The sequence below is a fragment of the Lissotriton vulgaris genome, chromosome 11 (assembly GCF_964263255.1).
Source record: "Lissotriton vulgaris chromosome 11, aLisVul1.2, whole genome shotgun sequence".
Lineage (NCBI taxonomy): Eukaryota > Metazoa > Chordata > Amphibia > Caudata > Salamandridae > Lissotriton > Lissotriton vulgaris.
In genome coordinates this window covers 471,468,150-471,489,491 of record NC_141699.1, presented here as the reverse complement: position 1 = coordinate 471,489,491, position 21,342 = coordinate 471,468,150, and the positions used below count along the sequence as shown (strand labels likewise).

The window sequence follows — 21,342 nt, the reverse complement described above, 5'->3', positions numbered from 1 at the left end:
GTAAAGGCAGTAGAAGTTATGACGCACACTCACCAGCCTATGTCTGGTTGCACTAAGCAGTTAATAAAAATGGTATTTGTTTACAGTATGTGTCTGTGTAGCTGTCTCTTGAGATAAAACGGACTAAATCTAATGCCAAACATAACAAAGACTTGTCAAAGCTTGCCCAATGTATTTCTTGCCCCCCCCCCCACCTTTTCTTTCTTTACAGTTGGATTGGAACATACAATGCCGATGACACACAGACAGATCTGAATGCAGTTTGTGATCTTTATTTTGTGGTTTATTGCACATACTGTACCCATCAAAGCCAAACATCCTGTAACCTTTATAGTCTTCTTTGAACTCCCTCTGTGCATGAGCAGGTTCACCAGCAGTATCATTTTGTCTTCCTTCAGTGAGGTTTAGATCATTCAGCATGGCACACTTTCTCAACTCACAAGTATTACACCATGCGTGTTTTGGTAGCAAGCCAGTGGAGCGTGGGGAAGGGCACACATCAAGCATAGGTGGGACTTTGCATAGAGAAGGACTCTCAGGGAAACTCTCTCTTCAAAAACCTAAGGACTCTGTGATTTCAAGGCTTGGTAAAAGGTGGACTGGCCTTTCGGGAAACCAGGAAATTCCCAGTATGATAAGTGCCTCCAGAATGGCAAATGATGAGTTAGGCTCTATATGATGCATGATTGACCCTACCATGGCTCTAACAGCCTTTCAGAGGCACCAGCACACCTGGAAGACCCTGGGTCTCCTGACAAACCAGTGATTCTTTAATTGTGATGTCTTATCTGGATATCAACATTCTGTGACACAGTCACTGGTTTATCAGGCAGAATGAAGAATTTAAATTAGTCCTCTTAAGCTTTTTTTGCTCCACCTTTTCCTGGCTTTTTGCCTTCGTCAGCCTCCTTCTCTGCTTCTTTTACTTCTTCCTCTGCCTCTTCTGTCTCTTCCCCTTCACCTTCTCCTTCTTCACCTTCGCCTTCACCTTCATCTTCTCCTCCTTCACCTTCTGCTTCTTCCTCACCTTCTCCCTCTCCTTCACCTTCCTCTTCTCCCTCTCCTTCTTGTTCTTCTTTATCCTCTCCTTCTTCATCATCTTCTTTTTCACCTTTGAAAATACACAAATATTGGATGATCACTAATAAGCACCATTTGTCAAAATGCCGATAAGCCACCATGCGGCTGCTGACGCTGCAGTGCGCATCGATCCGCATGCCATTTTAAGCACATGTTTGCATTTGACCAACACAGGGGAATATTACCAACAACTAGCGATAATTATCGCTATGTTGCTTTAGCGGCGATATTTTTATCGCCGAGCTGCGGCAATTTTTATCGCTTAGGAACCTTGCTATTATCAAGGTTTATCTCCTAAGCGATAAAAATCGGCTGAAATGCATGAATATCGCTGAAAAGTCAGCGATATTCATGCATTACCGAGCTAATGCTCTTGGCCATGTTATCCACCTACCATTGGATAACATGGCTAAGAACTGCTCAGGGGCAGGTGTTAGCTTTTGGAGATATTCGCGCTTAGCGCGAATATCTCCAAAAGTTGGTAATAGAAGATAGCGATGTTAGCGACTGTTTCCAGTCGCTAACATCTTGGCACGCCCACTTTGCATGTCATTAGCGATAAATATCACTGACATGCAAAGCGGGGCCCAAGATGGTCGCTATCTCCTACTAGCTGTCGCTAACTGGTGTTAGCAACAGCTAGGTAATAGGGAGATAATTTTATCTCCGCTTTCTTGGCTTTTAAAGCCAAAAAAGCGGAGATAAACCTCCTTGATAATATGCCCCACAATGCTTTGTCGGGAACTCCTTGTGCTAACTCTCGGCTCAAACATTTACAGGAACAAATAGCAATTAAGAAATATATTTACCCTTATCGTTTTGGTTAAATGGGACTGCGAATCAGATATGTGAGGATAACCGTGGTAATCTCTTTCCTGGGTCTCTGTGCCTCTCTACAGTAATGAAGATGTGGCTAAGTGTCTCAGATATCGCTATCGAAACCCAAGTCCTATATTCAGATGCCCAGATGGAGAGATTGTGTGCACATTACTGTGCATCCCTTCGCCTCGACTCCTTTTCTCAGGTTTTTCAGGATTCAGGTTTTAAAGTCTTTATTGCGATTTTTACATCATAAAAGACATCTTATGAATAAAATAAAGAGCACCTACAAACTGACAATAGCAAGCTGATATGTAAGACTGGGTGACTTAACCTTTGCGAATTTAAAGAAAATCTATGGAAATCTTTGCAAATATCATTACATTTCATGAAATATGTGACATAACTGTTTAACCTGTTTGAGGACAAGTTCACAATCGGTAAACATCATGCAAAGTGTCTTTTTGCAAATTTTCCAAAACAAAATGTTAAGGTAGAAAAAAAAAATCAAACTGTCATTTTTTGCAGGAGGTTTCCCTGGAAACAAATGAGAAATCATTCAGATGCAAAATGCAGATAAGAAGTAAAACTGAATGTAATTGAAAAATGATAAATTATTGTATACACTTCTGGCATTAACCAGCACTCCGGTTTTTGAGCCTAGGGTGCAGCTCGCGTGTAGAAGGTTTGAAACCAATGGGGTGAGAGGCAAACTCTCACAAGGAACATCACCCTGGAGAGAGTGCATAAAACAGCCTTTGCTATTTATCCATACACACATCACCTAGAGTGGGTAGGCAAACCTTTCCCAAAGGAGATGCAAACACACTTTTAGGAAAGTATAATTTTGACCTATAAAAAATTGGGATTACGGTGTTTCCATTTTTGTGATTTATTAATCTGTCTTCAGGAAGGTACCTTTCTGGAGCAAAGTAAACCACATCTGCTGAAATCGAATCATGCGTATGCTTAGGTGATTGGAGATTGGTGAATCTATTTGAGATTCATGGTCAAGTTCGCATGTCCTACTACTTTCAAGCCTGTGCATTTCTTTTATTTCCTCTTCTTGGGGATGCAGAGACTTCCTGGGTTAAACCTGCATGCTAAGGGATAACGACCTGTGAGGAAACCCTGGTGACTGACTGATCACGCAGGATGTGCTGACGACAAGACATTTTGGAGAGTTGTGGAGGCTGTTTCAGTGGGGAGGAAAGGTAGAATTTGTTTTGAATCTAAGTGGGACATAGGCATATTTGCTCTCAGTGGCGGCTCCTTGAGGGAGTGCTGTGAGGCGGGGCGGGGTAGGGGCAGGGTGGGGGGTGGTAAACTCCAACATACGGCCGAACCGAGTTAAGTACATAAATAAATCAATAAAACGAATTAAATTGCACATGCTGCGTCGCCGATTGGGTTGCAGCGTGCGCAATGCAATTTGTTTTAATTATTTATTTATGTATGTACTTAACTCAGTTCAGCCTTATGCCGGAGTTTACTACACCCCACCCTACCCCTCCTCCGCCCACCCCTGCACTCCCTCGAGGAGCCGCCACTGTTTGATGTACACAAGACCCTGCTCTTTGAATAGTGAGTTTCTTTTTATTGAGATAGAGTACAACATATACTTATTCACCTTGTGTTTAATGCCTAACACGTTCGGTATTACCAGCAGGCCTGGGACCTTGTAAAATGAACTTCTTTCTATTCTTTTTGAACAAATCCCAAGTTGGGCTTTTTAATTTGTAGCATTATCCTTCAATTTTTGACACCAGTAAAAGTGTCCATTGTAAATACGATTTTAAACTGTTTGCCTTCATTTCTGATCTCTCTGTAAAGTCAAAACGTTAATCGAATTCCAAGGGCTCTAGCCAAACATTTAAATGCTTGTAATTTACCACACTGATGGATGCTTTCTCAAACAGTTTTGCATGAGTTATTTCTGATGTGCACAGGGGTGGCTCCTCCGCTATGGCGAAGGAATGTCGCCGCACTGCTTTTTCACAGTGCGAGAAACCAAAACATAAAATGATAATCAATTTTTGTTATTACCATTTTATGTTTGCTTTGCAGGCGGGCGGGTGGGCGGAGATGCTCTGCTCACCGAGCGGGCCAGGGGAGGATTGGTTTGCCCACTCCTCTCGGGCTGCCCAAACCTGTCATGCCCACATTTTCCTTCTCCATGCAGGCTGCATTGCGTCCTGCATGGAGAACATGTCCACCCCTCTAGCCCCTGGCTGAGCGCGGTCTCACGGCACTTCAAACCAATCACAATGCTGCATGAAGTGTTGTGATTGGCTTAGGGGGGGCTTGCTGCCTGCTTCCTGTTCCTTTCAGAGGCAGGAGAGCAGGAGTAGAGAAGACGCAGGACCCGGCGGAAAGGTAGGTTTTCATTTTTTTTTTATTATGACCCCCCCCACGAAACCCCCCTCCTTGTCGACCCCCTTCCCCATGCGAGCTTCGTCCCCACGTGACCCACAAGCCACTGGCTTTGCACTTATAAGGAAAGCTAAGCAATGTATGTACTTGCTTACAAAATGCTTACAAGTGAAACAGTTTCCGAATACTAGTGACAATCTGCCAAGACTGGTCAGCACTTGCATGTAAAATGCTTGTGATTTACCAGCACAACACAGTTTTGAAGTAATAGAAAAATACAGAGAAAGTGATGCACTTGTATTCAAAATGTTATGTTATGTTATGTTATGTTATGCTATGCTGTATTAAGTTATATAGTATAACACACAACTCCCTCAGAGGGTATTCTGGTGATGAAGGAGGAGATGTTTGTGCCAAGCTAGGGTCAGGGCTAGGCAAAGAGCCAAATGTTCAGTTTCTTGCAGAATTCAAGAACTGAGGAGAAGATTCTGATGTCCATGTCCCTGTGTAAATTGTGTTTTTATTTTTCACTTTCACATCCTACTACGATAGAAATCACTCACTTGATGGTTGCATCCCACAGTATTGCGGGTAAAATATTATTGACCTGCAAAACTATCAACTCCACTATATAAACAGCAACAATATTGTCAGGGAAATCAGCACATGATAGATTGCCACAACTTTACACTCTCTGGTCGATATAAAAGTCCCACCAAATTGCTTGAATTTTACCCAGAGATTTCTTGGGGTCCGCAAACCCCCAAAAAAGATTAATTTAAGCCCTAGGACAAAACGTTGCTTCATAAAAATTACATTTGCAGTATTTTAACCAAAATATCAATCACCTTCCTCTTCTTCTTGGCCTTCTTCTTCAGCTTCTTCTGCCTCTTCCTCTACTTCTTCAGCGTCCTCTTCTCCTGGTGCTTCTGCTTTGGCCTCTTCCGCTCTGCTGGACTGTATGGTCTCTTCGATGTCCTCCTGCTCTTCTTGGACATGGCTAGAGTAGTAAGCCGGGTAGGAGCGGGTGGACATCAGGTACGCACTGCTCTGCAGACCATAGGCAGTCCGACTGCCATAGACAGGGGCGCTCTGAACATAGCCACTGGAGATGTTCCCAATGCTGGTAAAGCTGAGCCGAGTCTCTTCCCCTTCCAATAGTTTCCTGGGGAGGAAGAGAAAAATGAACAAGAAAGAAAGAAGCACTGAGATCACAGGGAACAGTTAGTTAAATAATAAAAGGAAGGGTTTCCTGTCTAAGACATACAAAATCTGAACATGATATGAGGAATGATGAAGGTTATTTTATCAAAAACATGTTTGTGTTTTCTAAAATAACATGTGGTTGCATGCTTTCAGTGCACACTGTTTTGTTTCTTCACAGGTACAACTTACAAATCAAATCAACAAACACTCCTACAGTGGGAAAACCCCATAAGACAAAATGGTCTGAATGAAAGTAACCAAAGAGAGAAATTAACAAAATCATAACTTGTGCTCCCATGTGCTCACTAGGGTTAAGTGATAATCTGATTTCACTCAAAGTATCAATGTAAATGGGAGCTTCTCGATAAAAAGGCACAAGTTTTGACCATCAACATATTGTTTGGAGTCTTCCTCAGGAGTGTTTTTATTTTAAAATAATGTTTCAGCAGATACAAACAGGAGGATCGAATGTAAGAAGGATAAGGCAAGAGAGAGAATTGGAGTACAATTGAGCGAAAGAGGAAGTGGAAAGAGAGAAGAGGACAGTGAGAACATATGAAGACTGGGATAAACCGAAAGAGGGAGCCAGAAAGAATGAGAGACCGAGATAAAGTTAGAAAAAGGGAGAAAGAGAAGAAGGAGAGACAGATTTACTTATTTTGGCTTTATTACATAGTAAAACAATAATTCACCACTATATAGTCTATATTATATCATGCTGTATTATTTATTACTATTTACATTTACTTTAATGGAGTACAAATGATTTGAATACTAATGTTAGTTACTGTTGTGTATTTTTATTGTAATGTATTCATTTCAGTTTGTTATCACAATCACCCTTAGAGCTCTGTCACTGCAGATACAAACGCTTGTGTAGCTTTGTGCATAGCCTAACCAGGCATTTTTGTTTACCCCTTGCTATCCTGTGCTTCTGAAATTCACACTTCCGGTACAATATCATTGAGTAGGCGTGTCCTCTTAAACGTCACACCTGCTCATCTCTAAACTTGCCAGAATGAACATAAAAAGAGAAAGGCAAACCCCTTATAGGACTAGAGAAAAACAAGTAGGGGCATAAACACGAATCTGTGTTTTTTCCTGTGGTATGAAAGTATCACTGCACTGGACGGTAATGTGCTTGAATGTTTTGCACTGTAACGCCATTTTGTCATACAGCCACTTCACTGCATCTGACTGTGACTTGCATAAAATCGTTGGGCGTGACCATGCTGGTGCGCCCCTACAGAATGTCTTGTGATTTGACCACAACAAGGGCATGCCTGGCACAGTCCATTACATGTACCAAAGTGTATTATCATTCACAAAATGCAGCAACTAGAGCCTCCGGTGTGCTGTGGAAAGGTATTTGAAAGTGAGGCAGTCATGATCAATCTATTGGTGTGCCTCAATGCGCTATATTAGTTTTATTTTCTGTACTGCAATTTGGAGATCTCAGCTAAACTAAGTTGGTTAGAGTCAAAAGTTCGAATGCCATAGTACTGTGTTTTCTTTGCATATGAATTTCCTTTTTCGAGCTCCTTCTTTGCCAAAGAAGCCTCTATCATATAAGGGCCACATCGCCCTGTAGACATCCTGCTTGAATACACATATCCTTCGATAACCATGTCAGGAGCTAATCAATGGCCTCATCTGCATCTCATTTTTTAGGATCAATCACGTCAAATTATTTGCAATTCTAGGTGCCCACTGCAACGAAAGTGCAGATGAAAAAAAAGTAACAAATACAGATTCCCCGCTCTTTTGAGACCCGTAATTGTAAATAGAGGGGCAGATTTACCAGGAAGTGCCGCAGTGTGGCAACGCAAGCCCTTTGGCAGCGCCACGCTGCAGCACTTCCAAAGCACAGGAATGCAACATATTTACAATGATATGTTGCATTCCTGTACCCTGCCCTGCGCCGGCGCAAGTACCCTTTCACCATGGTGCAAGATTGCCTGCGTAATGGGGATGTTGTTTTTGTGCAGGAAGGAACACCTTCCTGCACAAAAACAATCACTACTGGAATTTTCCTCTTTCAGTGTATGCTGTAGAATGCAGCATGCATTGAAAGAGAGAAAAAATGCGAAAAAATGAAAGCATTTCTCCTCGTTGCGCCTCGCTACTCGCCCTTAGGGTGGCGTAGCATTCTGACGCATTTCCAGGTTTACGATTCCTCGTAAGTCTGGAGATGTGTCTTGTTCCATGGGTGTTGCGTGGGAACACCCACAGCAACACCCATGGAACGGCCCTTTCACCCAAAGAGCTGCGTGTAAAGGGGCCATATTTACAAGGACAGGAAAAGCCACGCAGGGTGGCTTTTCCTGCCCTTGTAAATATGGAGCAGTAACATGCGCCACCAGTACGTCACAAAAAGTGACGTACTGGTGGCGCAGAGGGCTTGTAAATTTGCCCCAGAGTCTTTAAAGTATTTCCTAAGCTTTTATAAGATCTTTTAAAGGTTGCTTTTTTCTGTATAATTAATGAATAAAATATTTAGGCTATTCTGGGTATTAGTGATAAAACTTTCAAAGTTTTCTTCATATTAATTGTTGTTTTTTCTTTTAATATCCTGAAAGATTCTAATGTAGCACAATATCACGTAAAAGTGAAAATATATAAAAATCGCCACCCCCGCAAGCATCAAGCATATATATAAACGATTTTAAAATGTAGAGACTTTCTGAAAGTACTGTAGTCTCGGAGGAAATGTTTTTCTGCGCCTAAAGTCGAGCTCTCTTGCAAGCGGCGCAGTGGCCCGTGCACATTAGTACCTGTACGCCGCGATCTCAATGTCTAACGCCATCTTGACATTAAGAAGGTCCTGATACTCCTTCAGGTAACGGGCCATCTCGCCCTTGGTGTTCCGCAGCTCATTTTCTAATTTATTGATGGCTTCCTGTTGGGACCAAAGATGACAGTAAAATTAGTAAAATGTCCAGATTTACGGTATGTTAAAAAGAAACTAAACCCAATCCCATCCTCTTTGCCACTGTGAATTGTAGGCATCCTCCAGGGCTTTAAGTGGGCCGGGTCTCAAGGGGTCTGAGCACCGGCAGTTTTTTTCAGGGGGCCTCGAAACGGGTCTCTATCGGGCTCTGTTTTGAGCCCTGACACAGGCAGTCCGTTTTTTCCCCAGACTGCAGTGGCTGTTTGCTGTCACTGCAGTCCGGAAAAAAAGTGCCAGGGCGCAAAACAAAGCCTGATAGAGACCCGTTTCGAGACAGCACCAGGCACATGGATGTGCGCTGCTCACACTGCTCACTTCTCAGTAGTAGAGAAGTTACAGCATGACGTTATGCCAGGAGACCGTTGTGTGGGAAGGGAAATCCTTTAAGAGTCATTTTCTTTCTGGATTTCCCTTCTCTTTCTGAAACTCAGGAGCAGCAACATTGTGGGAGGGTCACCAGGGATTTAATTGGAAGCTTTGTCAATATTATATACAAGTCATAGTTGCAGCTTATTTATCTTCTGCAAGTTATAACCATTGACAAAGCCAATATCCCTTACTTAATGTAGGTATGATGTTACTTGTATCAAATATCTGGATGCAATGACAAAGCAGCAAAATACAAGTCGGACAGCGTAAGTGATTTAAAGCCACGCCCCTGATTACACTGACCACGCCCCTTTGAGAGACCCGCCAGTTTTTTCATCCCACTTAAAGCCCTGGCATCCTGTAATGTCAAACACACTCTTTTTGTCCGGCAGCTCATTGACTACTGGCAGGTTATGGGTTAACTGTGAGTTCATGGTTTCATTGTGAAATGTAATCATGTTGCCAAGTTATTGAAGTGTAAGCACTTTGCCAAGTTAATTAAATAGCATCCGCACGGCGGACATGAAGCATTTTGCGAATTGAAAACGGCAGTCCCTGACTGTAGCACTTCAAATGTATCTTTTAAATTCATATGTATGAGATGTAGAAAAAAGTAGTCATGACATAAGAGTGCATGTGAGAATGTGAGTGTGATTTTGTGCACGTGTGTTAATGTAATATACGTGTTGTGTATGTCTTTTTGTGTGTCGTCCGTAAACGCAGAACACATATATAGTATTTGCATATTTAGATGTGTCATGCGCGCGCGTGGTTGTGTGTATTTAACGTTACAATACAGAATTGGGCTCATGCTTTTTAGAGTATTCAAACCATCTCACAACCCTCCTGCCCCGCCTAAAGTGAGCCGCTAACTGCACGCTTTTCCAAGATGCATTGGCGTTCGCTGCGACTTTCTTGCCACTCTCTCGAGGCGGGGTAGAGAGAGTTTATTTCTGTTCTGTGCTTCCTTTGGAGCATTTGTGAAGCAGGTCCCAGCCCCATGTAAGGAGCAGCGCTAGATCCAGGCCGCAGCGCTAGCTCCGCCTTCGGATTAGCAGAGTTTGCTTACAGATCTGCAGCTGTCCCGCGCCCGCTGAGAGCAGCTCGTGCAGACCCGCGACACCGTATGAATAATGTACCATGAGGCGAAGGCACCGCACGGCAGCTCGCCCAGCCTGCTGCAGTGATGTGTGCACCTGTGTAGAGGGCTGCATACCTCTGCAGTGGTAGGAGCGCCACTGCAGTGGTAGGAGCGCCACTGCAGTGGTAGGAGCGCCACTGCAGTGGTAGGAGCGCCACTACTTTCGAATGAGCGTTTTTGCAGTGGTATGAGCGCACTGCAGTGGTATAAGCGCCACTGTAGTGGTAGCAGGCCCGGTTCTAGAGGGTGGGCCGGGTGGGCCGGGCCCACCCAAACTTTGGCCTGGCCCACCCAAACATAACCCTTGGCCCTGGCAGTGACGTCAGCAAGGCCAGCAGAATATGGCCACTGCAAGTTAAAACGTTCTTCGAACGTTATCTTTCTTTAGGAGTTGCGTGATTGGGCCTGGGCTCGCACCCCCAATCACGCACCTCCTATTAGGGGGGTGGGCTGTGTCCCCGCCGACTCGTGCAGGTACATTAGGGGCACTGCGAAGGGGACAAAGCCTTTCGTTGGAACTGGATTTGTGGATAATTAATTCTTTTCTGCTGGTAAAGAGGAGTTTGTTTTGCCGTTTCGTTTTCCTGACCTTCCTGACCCCTTGAGCTGTTTGTTTACCCGATCCGGCTGTGACAGAGTTCATAAGGAGCAGGTAAGAGAATGTGTGGCTATTGTGTTTTTTAAATCTGTGAGAAAGACATACTTAGAACGCCGTGTTTATTTCAGTTTCATTTACATCGTGTGTTTAAATCGTTGGTATCATTCATGAGTGTTTCTGCAAGGATGCACGACAACTAAATGTCCAAATAACCTTGGGGATTGTTGATCTTGCTGGAGAGCGTTCTTTTTTTTGGTTTGTAGTATTTAAATGCAATAGAACTGTAGTTAACGTGATAGCTCAGTGGGTTACTGCCTTTGTCACAGAGATCCTTTGATACATAGGACAGTGTGAGCAAAGACGTGTATACAAACCAGGATGGTATAATTCGATTTTTTTTGTATTGCTAGTTAGTTCGAATTTTCCCAGTATTTCATTATTCTAATGTTGCAATACAGAGTTTGGGCAGATATAATTTCTAATCAGTACAGCCAACCACTGGGGTATGCTTTAAATCCTGTGTTTGTGGTACTCCAGACCCAACCCTCTTAATACATATTGCCACCAGCAGCATGGATGAGATGTGATTCCTACACCTGGTAATCTTCATTAGCTTATGTGACATTCCCTATAGGCTGATTTGGATACTTTTATGAATCATTGTGTCTGCATAATGTGTGTGTGATGTACAGTACTGTGATACCCTACACTACGAGTAGCGCTATACAAGAAATAAAATGCATATGAGAGAGGGGCTATGGAGTGATGATGGGCTCTGTTGGAGGGTGGCAATGAGGGAATACGAGGGGGGCATCATGAGGGGTGGAGATACGGAGAGATGGAAGGCACTGGCGGAGGTTGTTTGTGAGGGAGTCTGAAGAGGAGGTCATGGGGGAGTTGCTTTGGAGTGATGAGGGGCACTGGTGGAGGGGTAGGAAGGGAGTCTGAGGAGGAGATCATGAGGGGTGTTGCTTGGAGTGATGATGGGCACTGGTGGAGGGTGGTAGGGAGGGACTCTGAGGAGGCGGTCATGAGGGGGGGTTGCTTTTGAGGGATGGGCACTGGTGGAGGGTGGTAGGGAGGGAGTCTGAGGAGGAGGGCATGAGGGGCACTGGTGGAGGGTGGTAGGGAGGGAGTCTGAGAAGGCGGTCATGAGGGGATTGCTTTGGAGTGATGGGCACTGGTGGAGGGTGGTAGGTAGGGAGTCTGAGGAGGAGGTCATGAGGTAGAGGGGCTTTGGAGTGATGAGGGGCACTGGTGAAGGGTGGTAGGGAGGGAGTCTGAGGAGGAGGTAATGGAGAGGGGCTATGGAGCGCTGAGGGGCACTGGTGGAGGGTAGTAGGGAGGGAGTCTGAGGAGGAGGTCATGAGGGGAAGAGGCTACGGAGAGATGAAGGCCAGTGTTGGAGGATGGCAATGAGGGAATCCGAGGAGGGGGAGGTCATGGGGAGGAGCTACGGAGTGATGAGGGGCACTGGTGGAGGGTGGTAGTGGGGGAGTCTGGGTGGAGGGTGGCAATGAGGGAGTCCGATGAGGTCATGGGGGAGGTGCTTTGGAGCGATGAGGGACACTGGTGGAGTGTGGCAGTGAGGGACTCAGGAGGAGGTCAATTGGGGGAGGGGTTATGGAGCGATGAGGGGCACTGGTGGAGGGTGGTAGGGAGGGACTCTGAGGAGGCGGTCATGAGGGGGTTGCTTTTGAGGGATGGGCACTGGTGGAGGGTGGTAGGGAGGGAGTCTGAGGAGGAGGGCATGAGGGGCACTGGTGGAGGGTGGTAGGGAGGGAGTCTGAGAAGGCGGTCATGAGGGGGTTGCTTTGGAGTGATGGGCACTGGTGGAGGGTGGTAGGTAGGGAGTCTGAGGAGGAGGTCATGAGGCAGAGGGGCTTTGGAGTGATGAGGGGCACTGGTGAAGGGTGGTAGGGAGGGAGTCTGAGGAGGAGGTAATGGAGAGGGGCTATGGAGCGCTGAGGGGCACTGGTGGAGGGTAGTAGGGATGGAGTCTGAGGAGGAGGTCATGAGGGGAAGAGGCTACGGAGAGATGAAGGCCAGTGTTGGAGGATGGCAATGAGGGAATCCGAGGAGGGGGGGTCATGGGGAGGAGCTACGGAGAGATGAGGGGCACTGGTGGAGGGTGGTAGTGGGGGAGTCTGGGAGGAGGTCATGAGGGGCACTGGTGGAGGGTGGTAGGGAGGGAGTCTGAGGAGGCGGTCATGAGGGGGGTTGCTTTGGAGTGATGGGCACTGGTGGAGGGTGATAGGGAGGGAGTCTTAGGAGGAGGTCATGAGGCAGAGGAGCTTTGGAGTGATGAGGGTTACTGGTGGAGGGTGGTAGTGGGGGAGTCGGGGAGGAGGGTGGCAATGAGGGAATCCGATGAGGTCATGGGGGAGGTGCTTTGGAGCGATGAGGGACACTGGTGGAGGGTGGCAGTGAGGGACTCAGGAAGAGGTCAATGGGGGAGGGGTTATGGAGCGATGAGGGGCACTGGTGGAGGGTATTTGTGTGGGAGTCTGAGGAGGTGGTCATGGGGAGGGGCTTTGGAGTGATGAGGGACACTGGTGGGGGGCAGGTAGGGAGGGAGTCTGATGAGGAGGTCATGACTGAAAGGGGCTAAGGAGAGATGAAGTGCACTGTTGGAGGGTGGTATTAAAGTTGTCTATCGAGTAAGAGGTCAGTGGTGGGACACCAATAAATACTTTTGCACCGGCGCTATAATAGACCCTGTAATGTTTTTGCTTATTTAATTAGCAGTTGGGTCATTAGGGCCACTGTGTAACATAGTTTAAAGTGTGTGCTAATTATATTTACTCTTATATTCAGGGTTTTCAGTTCGAAGGTGATTTTCTAAATTTTTTTAGTGGGATTATGGAGAATGAAACCATGTGGTGCCTGATATGGGGCTGGGGACCAAGGTTAGCTGTGAGTTAAGGTGCACGGTAGAGAGATTGTAGAAAATTGATGATCAGGCCTGGAAGGGAGTGTACTGCAGAGTCTGGGGTCAGATGGAGGTAATAATGAAGAGAGATTCTCTCTGAAGGCTGGCAACGAGGCAGGCTGAGTAGTATTACTTGCCTGATACTCCCACCTCAGAAACCTCCTCTGCCCATCAAAAGGACCTTACATGGGATCAAAACACTTTTTGAGAGTGTTAACGATTAGAAAGAGATTTGGAAAATAATGGAGGGCCCTGAATCTCCTGTTATCCCATTCTATCACTCGCAGGAGTACAGTTTTTTTTATTTGTAGGCTACCTCCAGAAGCGACACATTGAGCCCGCAGTGGCCCACCCAAATGCGCCCTTGGCCCACCCAAACAAAAATTCCTGGAGCCGGGCCTGAGTGGTAGGAGCGCCACTACATTGGAATGAGCGATTTTGCAGTGGTATGAGCGCCACTGCAGTGGTATGAGCGCTACTGCAGTGGTATGAGCGACACTAGTGGTATGAGCTATTTTGCAGTGGTATGAGCGCCTCTGCAATGATATGAGCGCCACTGCAGTGATTTGAGTGTTGCTGCAGTGGTATGAGTGTCACTGCAGTGATGGCTTGAACCCCTAAGTAGCGACATTAGACCCTCTTCGGGGGTATGACCACCTCTGCGGTGTAGTGAATATCTCTGCAGTGAAAGGAGCAGCCATGCAGTGGAGTTAACATCTCTACAATGTTTTGGGCACCTCTGCAGTGAAAGGCGCACTTCTGCAGTGGTAGTGGCATCCATGCAATGCAATGGGCAACTCTGCAGTGGACTGAACACATATGCAGTGGTAGGAGCGCATCTGTAGTGAAATTAGCACCTCTGCAGCGGTACGAGCACCTTTGCAGTGGCGTGTGCACTTCCGTGGCGGTTAGCGCACCTATGCAGTGACATTAGCACCGCTGCAGTGCTCTGAGCACCTCTGCAGTGGTTGAGTCTGGGGCAGTCGCACATCTCCACAGCATCGGCGCTCATACCTGGCCCAGATCACACGTGCATACATCAAAGGTCCGTAGTTATAACCGGAAAAGCAACATCGCAACTGCAGGAAGGTAAAGAAAAACAAGCAGCTCAGCCGCTCACACTCGGCAAGGGAACACCTTGTTATGTCGCTAGGAAGGTTCTCGAAAGATGAACGCCTGGGGCAGCCCTGCTATGATTCGAATGGCAGCACTTTCAGTATGTGCTGTGCGCGCGCGCGTGAGTGTAAGGAGAGGTTTGTTTCGAGGTCCATCTACGCTGACGAGTAAGCGAAGGGGGTGGGGGTGTTGGAGGGGGGAACCAACACCCTCCCCCCCTCACCCCCAGGCAATACCGTCCATAAGAGACATGCCCGGTTGCCGCAGGTAAGGTATAATCACCCATCAGAGACATGAATGAGAGGAGCCCCGTGACAACAGGTCGCGTCCTCCAGCCCCGTGCCCCTCAGGCCCCTCCCACATGTTAAGCCAGAGCTGGTACCTGACGGACGCGGACCCTCTGCCTGGAGGCGAGGGAGAGAGCGGGGGTCTTCCAAGAAAGCGCTGCTCATTAAACCGTACGGAAGCCTCGGATGGTGCCGATCCCTCCTTCTGGGATCCACGCCGGTATTTGCACAGGGGGTTTCCCTAAGTTTACGCACCTCAGGCCCTTGCAGCAGCAGAGAGGGAACCGCGAAGAGCCCACGGACTCAGCGCAGGCAGCGCGACCGTCCTGTGAGAAGCTCTCGCTCCCAGCCCACCCCCCTCCTTTGGCTCACACTGCGTCCCTGCAGAGAGGGGGCTCTCTGACAAGATCTCAGTTAATCCCGGCTAATTACCTCCATCGAGAGGACACTCAAAGCCATGGCCGAACACCCCCTCCCCCCCAGACCCTAGGGCTAAGTGCGTCAAAGAACACCCCATAGGAATACAGGGAGACATTCTCCAAGCCCACCTCCCATCAACCTCCAAAGACATGCCTGAATCAGGGGCAACACCTATAATCAAAGCCCCATCTCCGATCGTCCCCACCCAGACATTCCCTGACCTCCTATGTATGTAGGTCCTCGCCCCTTACATTCAGGACCACCAGAGACTGTTTCCTCTACGTGCAATGCGCCATTCCCTAACCCCCTGCTGCCTATACCAGTAGGGCAAGGTCATCTTTGTCTAACTCGTCATACTCCAGCCTCACATTAAAAGTAGGGATAGCATCTTCAGTGGATGCCTCTAACTTACTCCCTCCATGGCTACCTGGTCAGAAACCTATTTTTATAGCTTGTCCCACCCCCAGCGATCAGTGTCTTCAAGGAGAGGGTCATCTTTGTATAGATGCCCATCCCCTTCATCTCTGACCTCCTCAGGGAATGGACAGCATCCTCTCTCATCTCCTCAGGGAATGGTCAGGATCTTTTATCTCCCCCGTCCCATTATCCCTTATCTCCTTAGGGAATGGACAGGATCTTCTCTTTAACCCCTAATCCCCATAGCTTTCATAGTTTTTGCAAGGATAGAATCCTCCTTCACCCTAATGTATTGGTTGGGAGAGAATCCGCCGTTTCTCCCTCCTTTACCATTCTAGGTGTGATCACCAACATATATCTTGCTGAGCACCTCAATTGGCATTCTCCATACACTACCCTGTACTTCCTACTCGTGTGCCACTGAATATAGCCTCTCTAAATACCGGATTGGCAGTGGACCTCTGTGTATTCTCGTGTGGCCATAATCTTCTGTGTTTGCCGCCAGGCACCTGTCCTGGCACCCACAGGATCAGCTCTGCAGGCTCTCTAACTCTCCCAATGTGCCCGTAGACCCAGGAAAGTCTGTGCATGCCCTGCAGCACCCTCTCCATCAACCTGCAGGCTAGGGAATCTTATGTGAGTGTTCACAAACACACTAGGCATGTGCCCCACATCCACCCACGCAATGTACCTGCAATCAGGATCCTCTATGTGTACTACCTTGACTTGTTACCCATACCTGAAGTATCAGTTTCCTCTTTCTGTCTTGTCAATACCTCCCGCCACCCCACCATACCTGCATTGCTTGGATCTCAGAATTCTGCTTGTCCTCCAGCTCCTGCAGCTGCCTCTCCATGGCTTCGTTCATGCCCCGACAGGCCTCAATCTCTAAGGTCTTGGACTTCAGCAGCCTCCGGCTCTCAGAAACCTCATCTTTGGCAGCACGAGCTACGTCTGTATTTTTGGCGGCACTTTCAGTAAGGACGGTGAAGCGACTGCGGAACCACTCCTCGGCTGACTGCATGTTCTTGGCTGCCAGCTTCTCATACTGTGAGCGAATGTCCTTCAGGGCAGAGGACAGGTCGGGTCGAGAGACGTCCATCTCCACTGATATCTGTGCATACTGGATTTGGGCTTGCAACTCGGCCATCTCCTCCTCATGAATTTTCTTCAGGAACTGAATCTCATCTATTAGACTATCAATTCGCTTCTCCAGTTCAGCACGGGCTAGGGCTGCTTCATCAGCACCCTTACGGACCTCCATCAGACGTGTCTCAGCCTCCTCACGATTGAGCACCTCTTCCTCGTAGCGGGCCTGAAGGCCACGCAGGGTCTCCTCCATGGCCTCGCGTTCACTCTGAAGGCCTTGTTTCTCTTGGGTGGCCTCCTCAGAGGCCAACCTGAGCTCACGAATCTCCTGCTCATAGAGGGCCCGCAGGCGGGAGGGCTCATTATGCTTCTGCCGCAAGACCAGCAGCTCAGCTTCCAACACCTTGTTCTGCTGCTCAAGCTCATGCACCCGCTCAATAAAGCTGGCAAATCGGTCATTGAGGTCCTGCAGCTGGGCCTTCTCGTGTGTCCGGATGCTCTTCAGGTCACTGCTGATGGCGGCCACCTGGGTTAGGTCTAAGTTGTCCAGTGATGGGATAAGTGAGGAAGATGAAGAGGAGGAGGCATAGCTTCTCCTGGCTGAGACCGAGGACATTGGAGCTGCGAAGGTGGAGTAGGTGGACCTGGGAGCCCCATAGCCACTTCTAACTGTGGAAATGTGCACCCGGGGGCTGCTTTCCACATACCGACGCTTGTAGGAGGAGGAGGAGTAGTAAGGATCAAAGCTGTAGGAGCTCATGGCTGCTGGGAGGATGGCTGTTGCGTGCGACTGGGGTGGCGTCTGCCCTGCTCTCTTTATAGCCCACAAGGAACCTGACGCAGCAGCACTTCTACCACCACTTGGTTTCAGCGATGAACACAGAAAGTGTTTAGCCCAGCCCCTTTAAAGAAAAGGCAGCTCAACTCTGCCCAGTGGGAGGGAACAGCCACAGCAAAGCCCTTCTCCAGAGGAGTGGCCAGATGAGAGAGTGCTGAGAACACCTCCAACCACAGCTCAGCCCCTACCAAGGACAGCCCACTCCAGCGTGATCTAAGAACAGCTTCAACCTAAACCAAACCCCTTCAGAGGAGAAGCCATCCCACTCAAAGCCAAAAGTACCTCCAAATGCAGACCAGCCTCCTACAGATAACCGCCCATCCCACCCACAATGAACAGCACCACCAATCCTGGTCCAATTCCATCCAGAGAAAAGACTTTTCCACCCAGTAGAAGAACAGCTCCAAACCTGTCCCCGCCCTTAAGGAGGTCGACCCATGTGAACCAACATAAAAGTAGCTCCAGCAGTGGATCAGCCCACTAGAGAGGAGAGCCCGCCCCACAAATCACCAGCAGAAGCTCCAGTTCTGGTGCAACCCTCAATAAGACACCACATACCAGCTAGCATAAGAGAACGCTTCAAAAACGAGCCCACGCCCTGCAGCAGAGAGCACACACAAGCCAACATCAACAGCCCTTCAATCTTGACCCAGACCCAATTAGAGGACAGCTCATAATAGCTAACCTGAAGAGCTACTGTAAACATAGCCCAACCCACTGCTGTGAGAAGCCTGCACTGGCCAGCCCTGGGGAAACTCGAGCGAAGTCTCTCGTAAAGAGGAGCGCCAAAACGGCAGCAGGTAGGACAGCCCCATCTGCAGAGAGCCTGGGGCTGCTACATTCCCAAGCAGTAGCCAGACGGCTTGTTGCCGTGACCAGGCACAGACAGCTGGATAGATTACTGGCGCACAGATTATTCTGAAACAGAGACAGCAAGAACGTACATTTATAAATAAGAACCAAATATCGCGGCAGCCCCAAACTAGCGAACAGTTCTTTACATTTAGCACCAGGGACCCCATTAGTCCTCAGCAGTTAGAAGCCCAGTAGAGCCAGAACTAGAAACATCAGCCCCGCACTCTGTCACGTCCTTTCAGTCAGGACCAGGCGGAGACTCAGCCTAATGCAGCAGGGGCAGGACAGCCTGGATCCAGCGCCCCCTACTTCAAAGAGCAGAGCTTACAGCAGCCCAGCCAGAACCAGGGAAAGTTCCATCCCACGCGAGCAGGACCCGGACCGCTGTACATTAGGCACAGTGCCATTACAGCAGCCCGCGAGCGCTCTAGCCCCGCAGAGAGCAGAGCCCGCTTCTCTGGGCTGCACCGGCCTCGGACTCCGCCTGCTCCCGCCCTGGAGCAGCTCATCTCCACCGGAACCTTGGACAATTCCGTTCCCATGTCCGGTTTGTAGCCCGGCCGCGTCAGCACCATGGACAGCTACGGTACCCGCTACCCGAGAGCCCCAGTCCCGTCAGCACCACGGAGAGCCCCGCCCCTGGTGTTGTGCATTCCTCGAGCACAGCTTGTCGCAGCCGCTGCTGACTGCACAGATCTCCCAGCCCTGCCCACCGCAGTCACGCTGCAGTGGAAGAAATGCTGTCTCACTCTCATTCACAGCGGCTCGCTAATGCTGCATGCAAGCAAACGGCGGAGGTGCATTGCGCTGCCTACTGCTTCCGTGAGACCCAGACCACAGCATGGCTTGCAACCTGCGCACGCAGCTCTAAAACGGGCTACACGACCAAAACCACTGTACACTGTCCACCGTCATCCTCCACCGTAAAGAACAGCAAACAATCATTCAAAGTGTATTTACATGAGCTTAAAGTTGCAGACTTCATGTTCTGTTAATGCACACATTGGAAATGCGGTGTTTATTGCTTTTGATATGCAGAATTGATAACATGGACAGGACTGTCGGTACTGGACCGGGAACGACCATCGTGGTCTGTGCTAATATCAATCAGTGGAAGAAGTGCGCAGTCACTGGTCCAGACAGTAGTCTAAGGGTCCCGCTTCCCCTGTAATGGGGAGCAGCGGCCCTAGTGCATTTTACATTGGCGATCGTCCTTTCTTCCCACGGTCCCCATAACATCACTGGAGTCATCAAACACCAACATTTGTAGAAAAGTTAACAAGTTCACAAAATAAACTGCACTTTCGTATTCCCGAAGACTCTCCAGCTGCTATTTTTTTTATATTAATTCATTTTATAATTTTCAACAATGTATGACACCAAAGGTTACAGTAACAACCAAAACCAAAGAACACAATTACATCTTGTCTTTATACACTAGCTGCTGTTATTGGTCCACTGAAGGTGTGTGGTTTTCTCCCACTGCCTCACAGATTCATGCACCACCGATTCAATTCAAAATTATTTATCGAGTGCATGGCTACCCTGACGGGCTCCCGGGACCGAGGTCTACTAGGCTCAAGCCCAATGACCCAATGCAAACAGATATGTTTTGAGTTGTTTCCTAAAGCTAAGTAAATTATCTTTCTGCCTAAAGGTTAAAGGTAAGGTGTTCCACAGTTTGGGGGCAAGGGAGACGAAAGAGCGCCCACCGCATCTGGCTTTTTCACCCTGTTAATGGAGAAAAGACTTAGGTTACTAAATATTAGCTCTCTTTTGGTTCAATAAGGGCTGATCAGGTGCCTCCCATGGTGAATAATCCAGAATACTTTATATTGAATTCTCCTGAGTATGGGCAGCCAATGTAGAGATACTGAGTGCAGGTGAAGCCTTTTGAATTTTGGGAATCCGGGAAAGGATTTGTGCTTCGGCATTCTGTATGACCTGAAGTTTTTTCGTAACAGAGAGTGGACTGCCCACACTGAGAGAGTTCCCGTATTCAAGGCAGGATAGTATTAGACCTTGAACCACCATTCTCCTGCCATCAAATGATAACCAACTAAGAATCTTCCGGAGGGCTCGTAGGAGCCTAAAGCAGCTGGATGCCTGCCTCTTCACTCGAGCTACCATTGTGAGTTTGCTGTGTTGTATAGCATTTTAGGACCCTAGTGTAATTTTCCCAATTCATGCCCTTATATAGGTACAAATCACCTTGCCCTTATATAGGCAAAGAAATCATAACCATATTTAGACATAACCCATGCAGTCCAAATACAGGCATGGATACTTCCACTAGTTCCGAAAAGCCACAACGATTTCTTGGAAAACTCAGCTTCAGCAGTCAGGAACTTCCCCTTGCTTGAATATTGATTTGTCCAAAAACTCATGGAGTTTTCAAAGAACTGCCATTCCCTTGGAGTTCTTTGGTGACGATATTATGTCAAACCAAGCACCTTCAAGATATAAATATGCCTTCACTTGCTCTGTCAAACACACAGTGTTTTGGAGCAGTTCAACTATCTACTTGGCCAACGCAGTTTGCTACAGCAAGTGCCGAAGGAAGCCGACCCTCCAGCTGAGGCACTGACAAAGAGGCTGCCTTTCTCTCGCTGAGAATCCAGCTCCAGTGTTTTCCAAGCTCCCCTCATGAGGTGTTTGGTAATCAAGTCAGAGACAGAGATACCTAACCTCCTTCATTCTAAAACCAAGGTACGGAGCTGATTAGACCCTAAGAGAAATCTTGGATAGATTCTTGGCAAAGAAACTAAAAACATTTGCTACACCATGCTTACTTCTTCCCTCGTACTAGACTTGGGTTAGGTACATTGGGGTAGGCACATTTTAGAAGCACC

The 21,342-nt window shown here is 47.8% G+C and overlaps 1 protein-coding gene across 1 annotated transcript; it reads right to left on the bottom strand.

Annotated features, from left to right (window-relative positions):
• Positions 1-252: 252 nt before the first annotated feature.
• Positions 253-17,678, bottom strand: NEFL (neurofilament light chain). Its single transcript, XM_086943532.1, has 4 exons — positions 16,505-17,678; positions 8,253-8,377; positions 5,121-5,437; positions 253-1,111 (listed from the first exon to the last, which is right to left on the bottom strand). The coding sequence occupies exons 1-4, from the start codon at positions 17,555-17,557 to the stop codon at positions 858-860; spliced, it is 1,749 nt and encodes a 582-aa protein (XP_086799658.1). The 5' UTR covers positions 17,558-17,678; the 3' UTR covers positions 253-857.
• Positions 17,679-21,342: the final 3,664 nt, after the last annotated feature.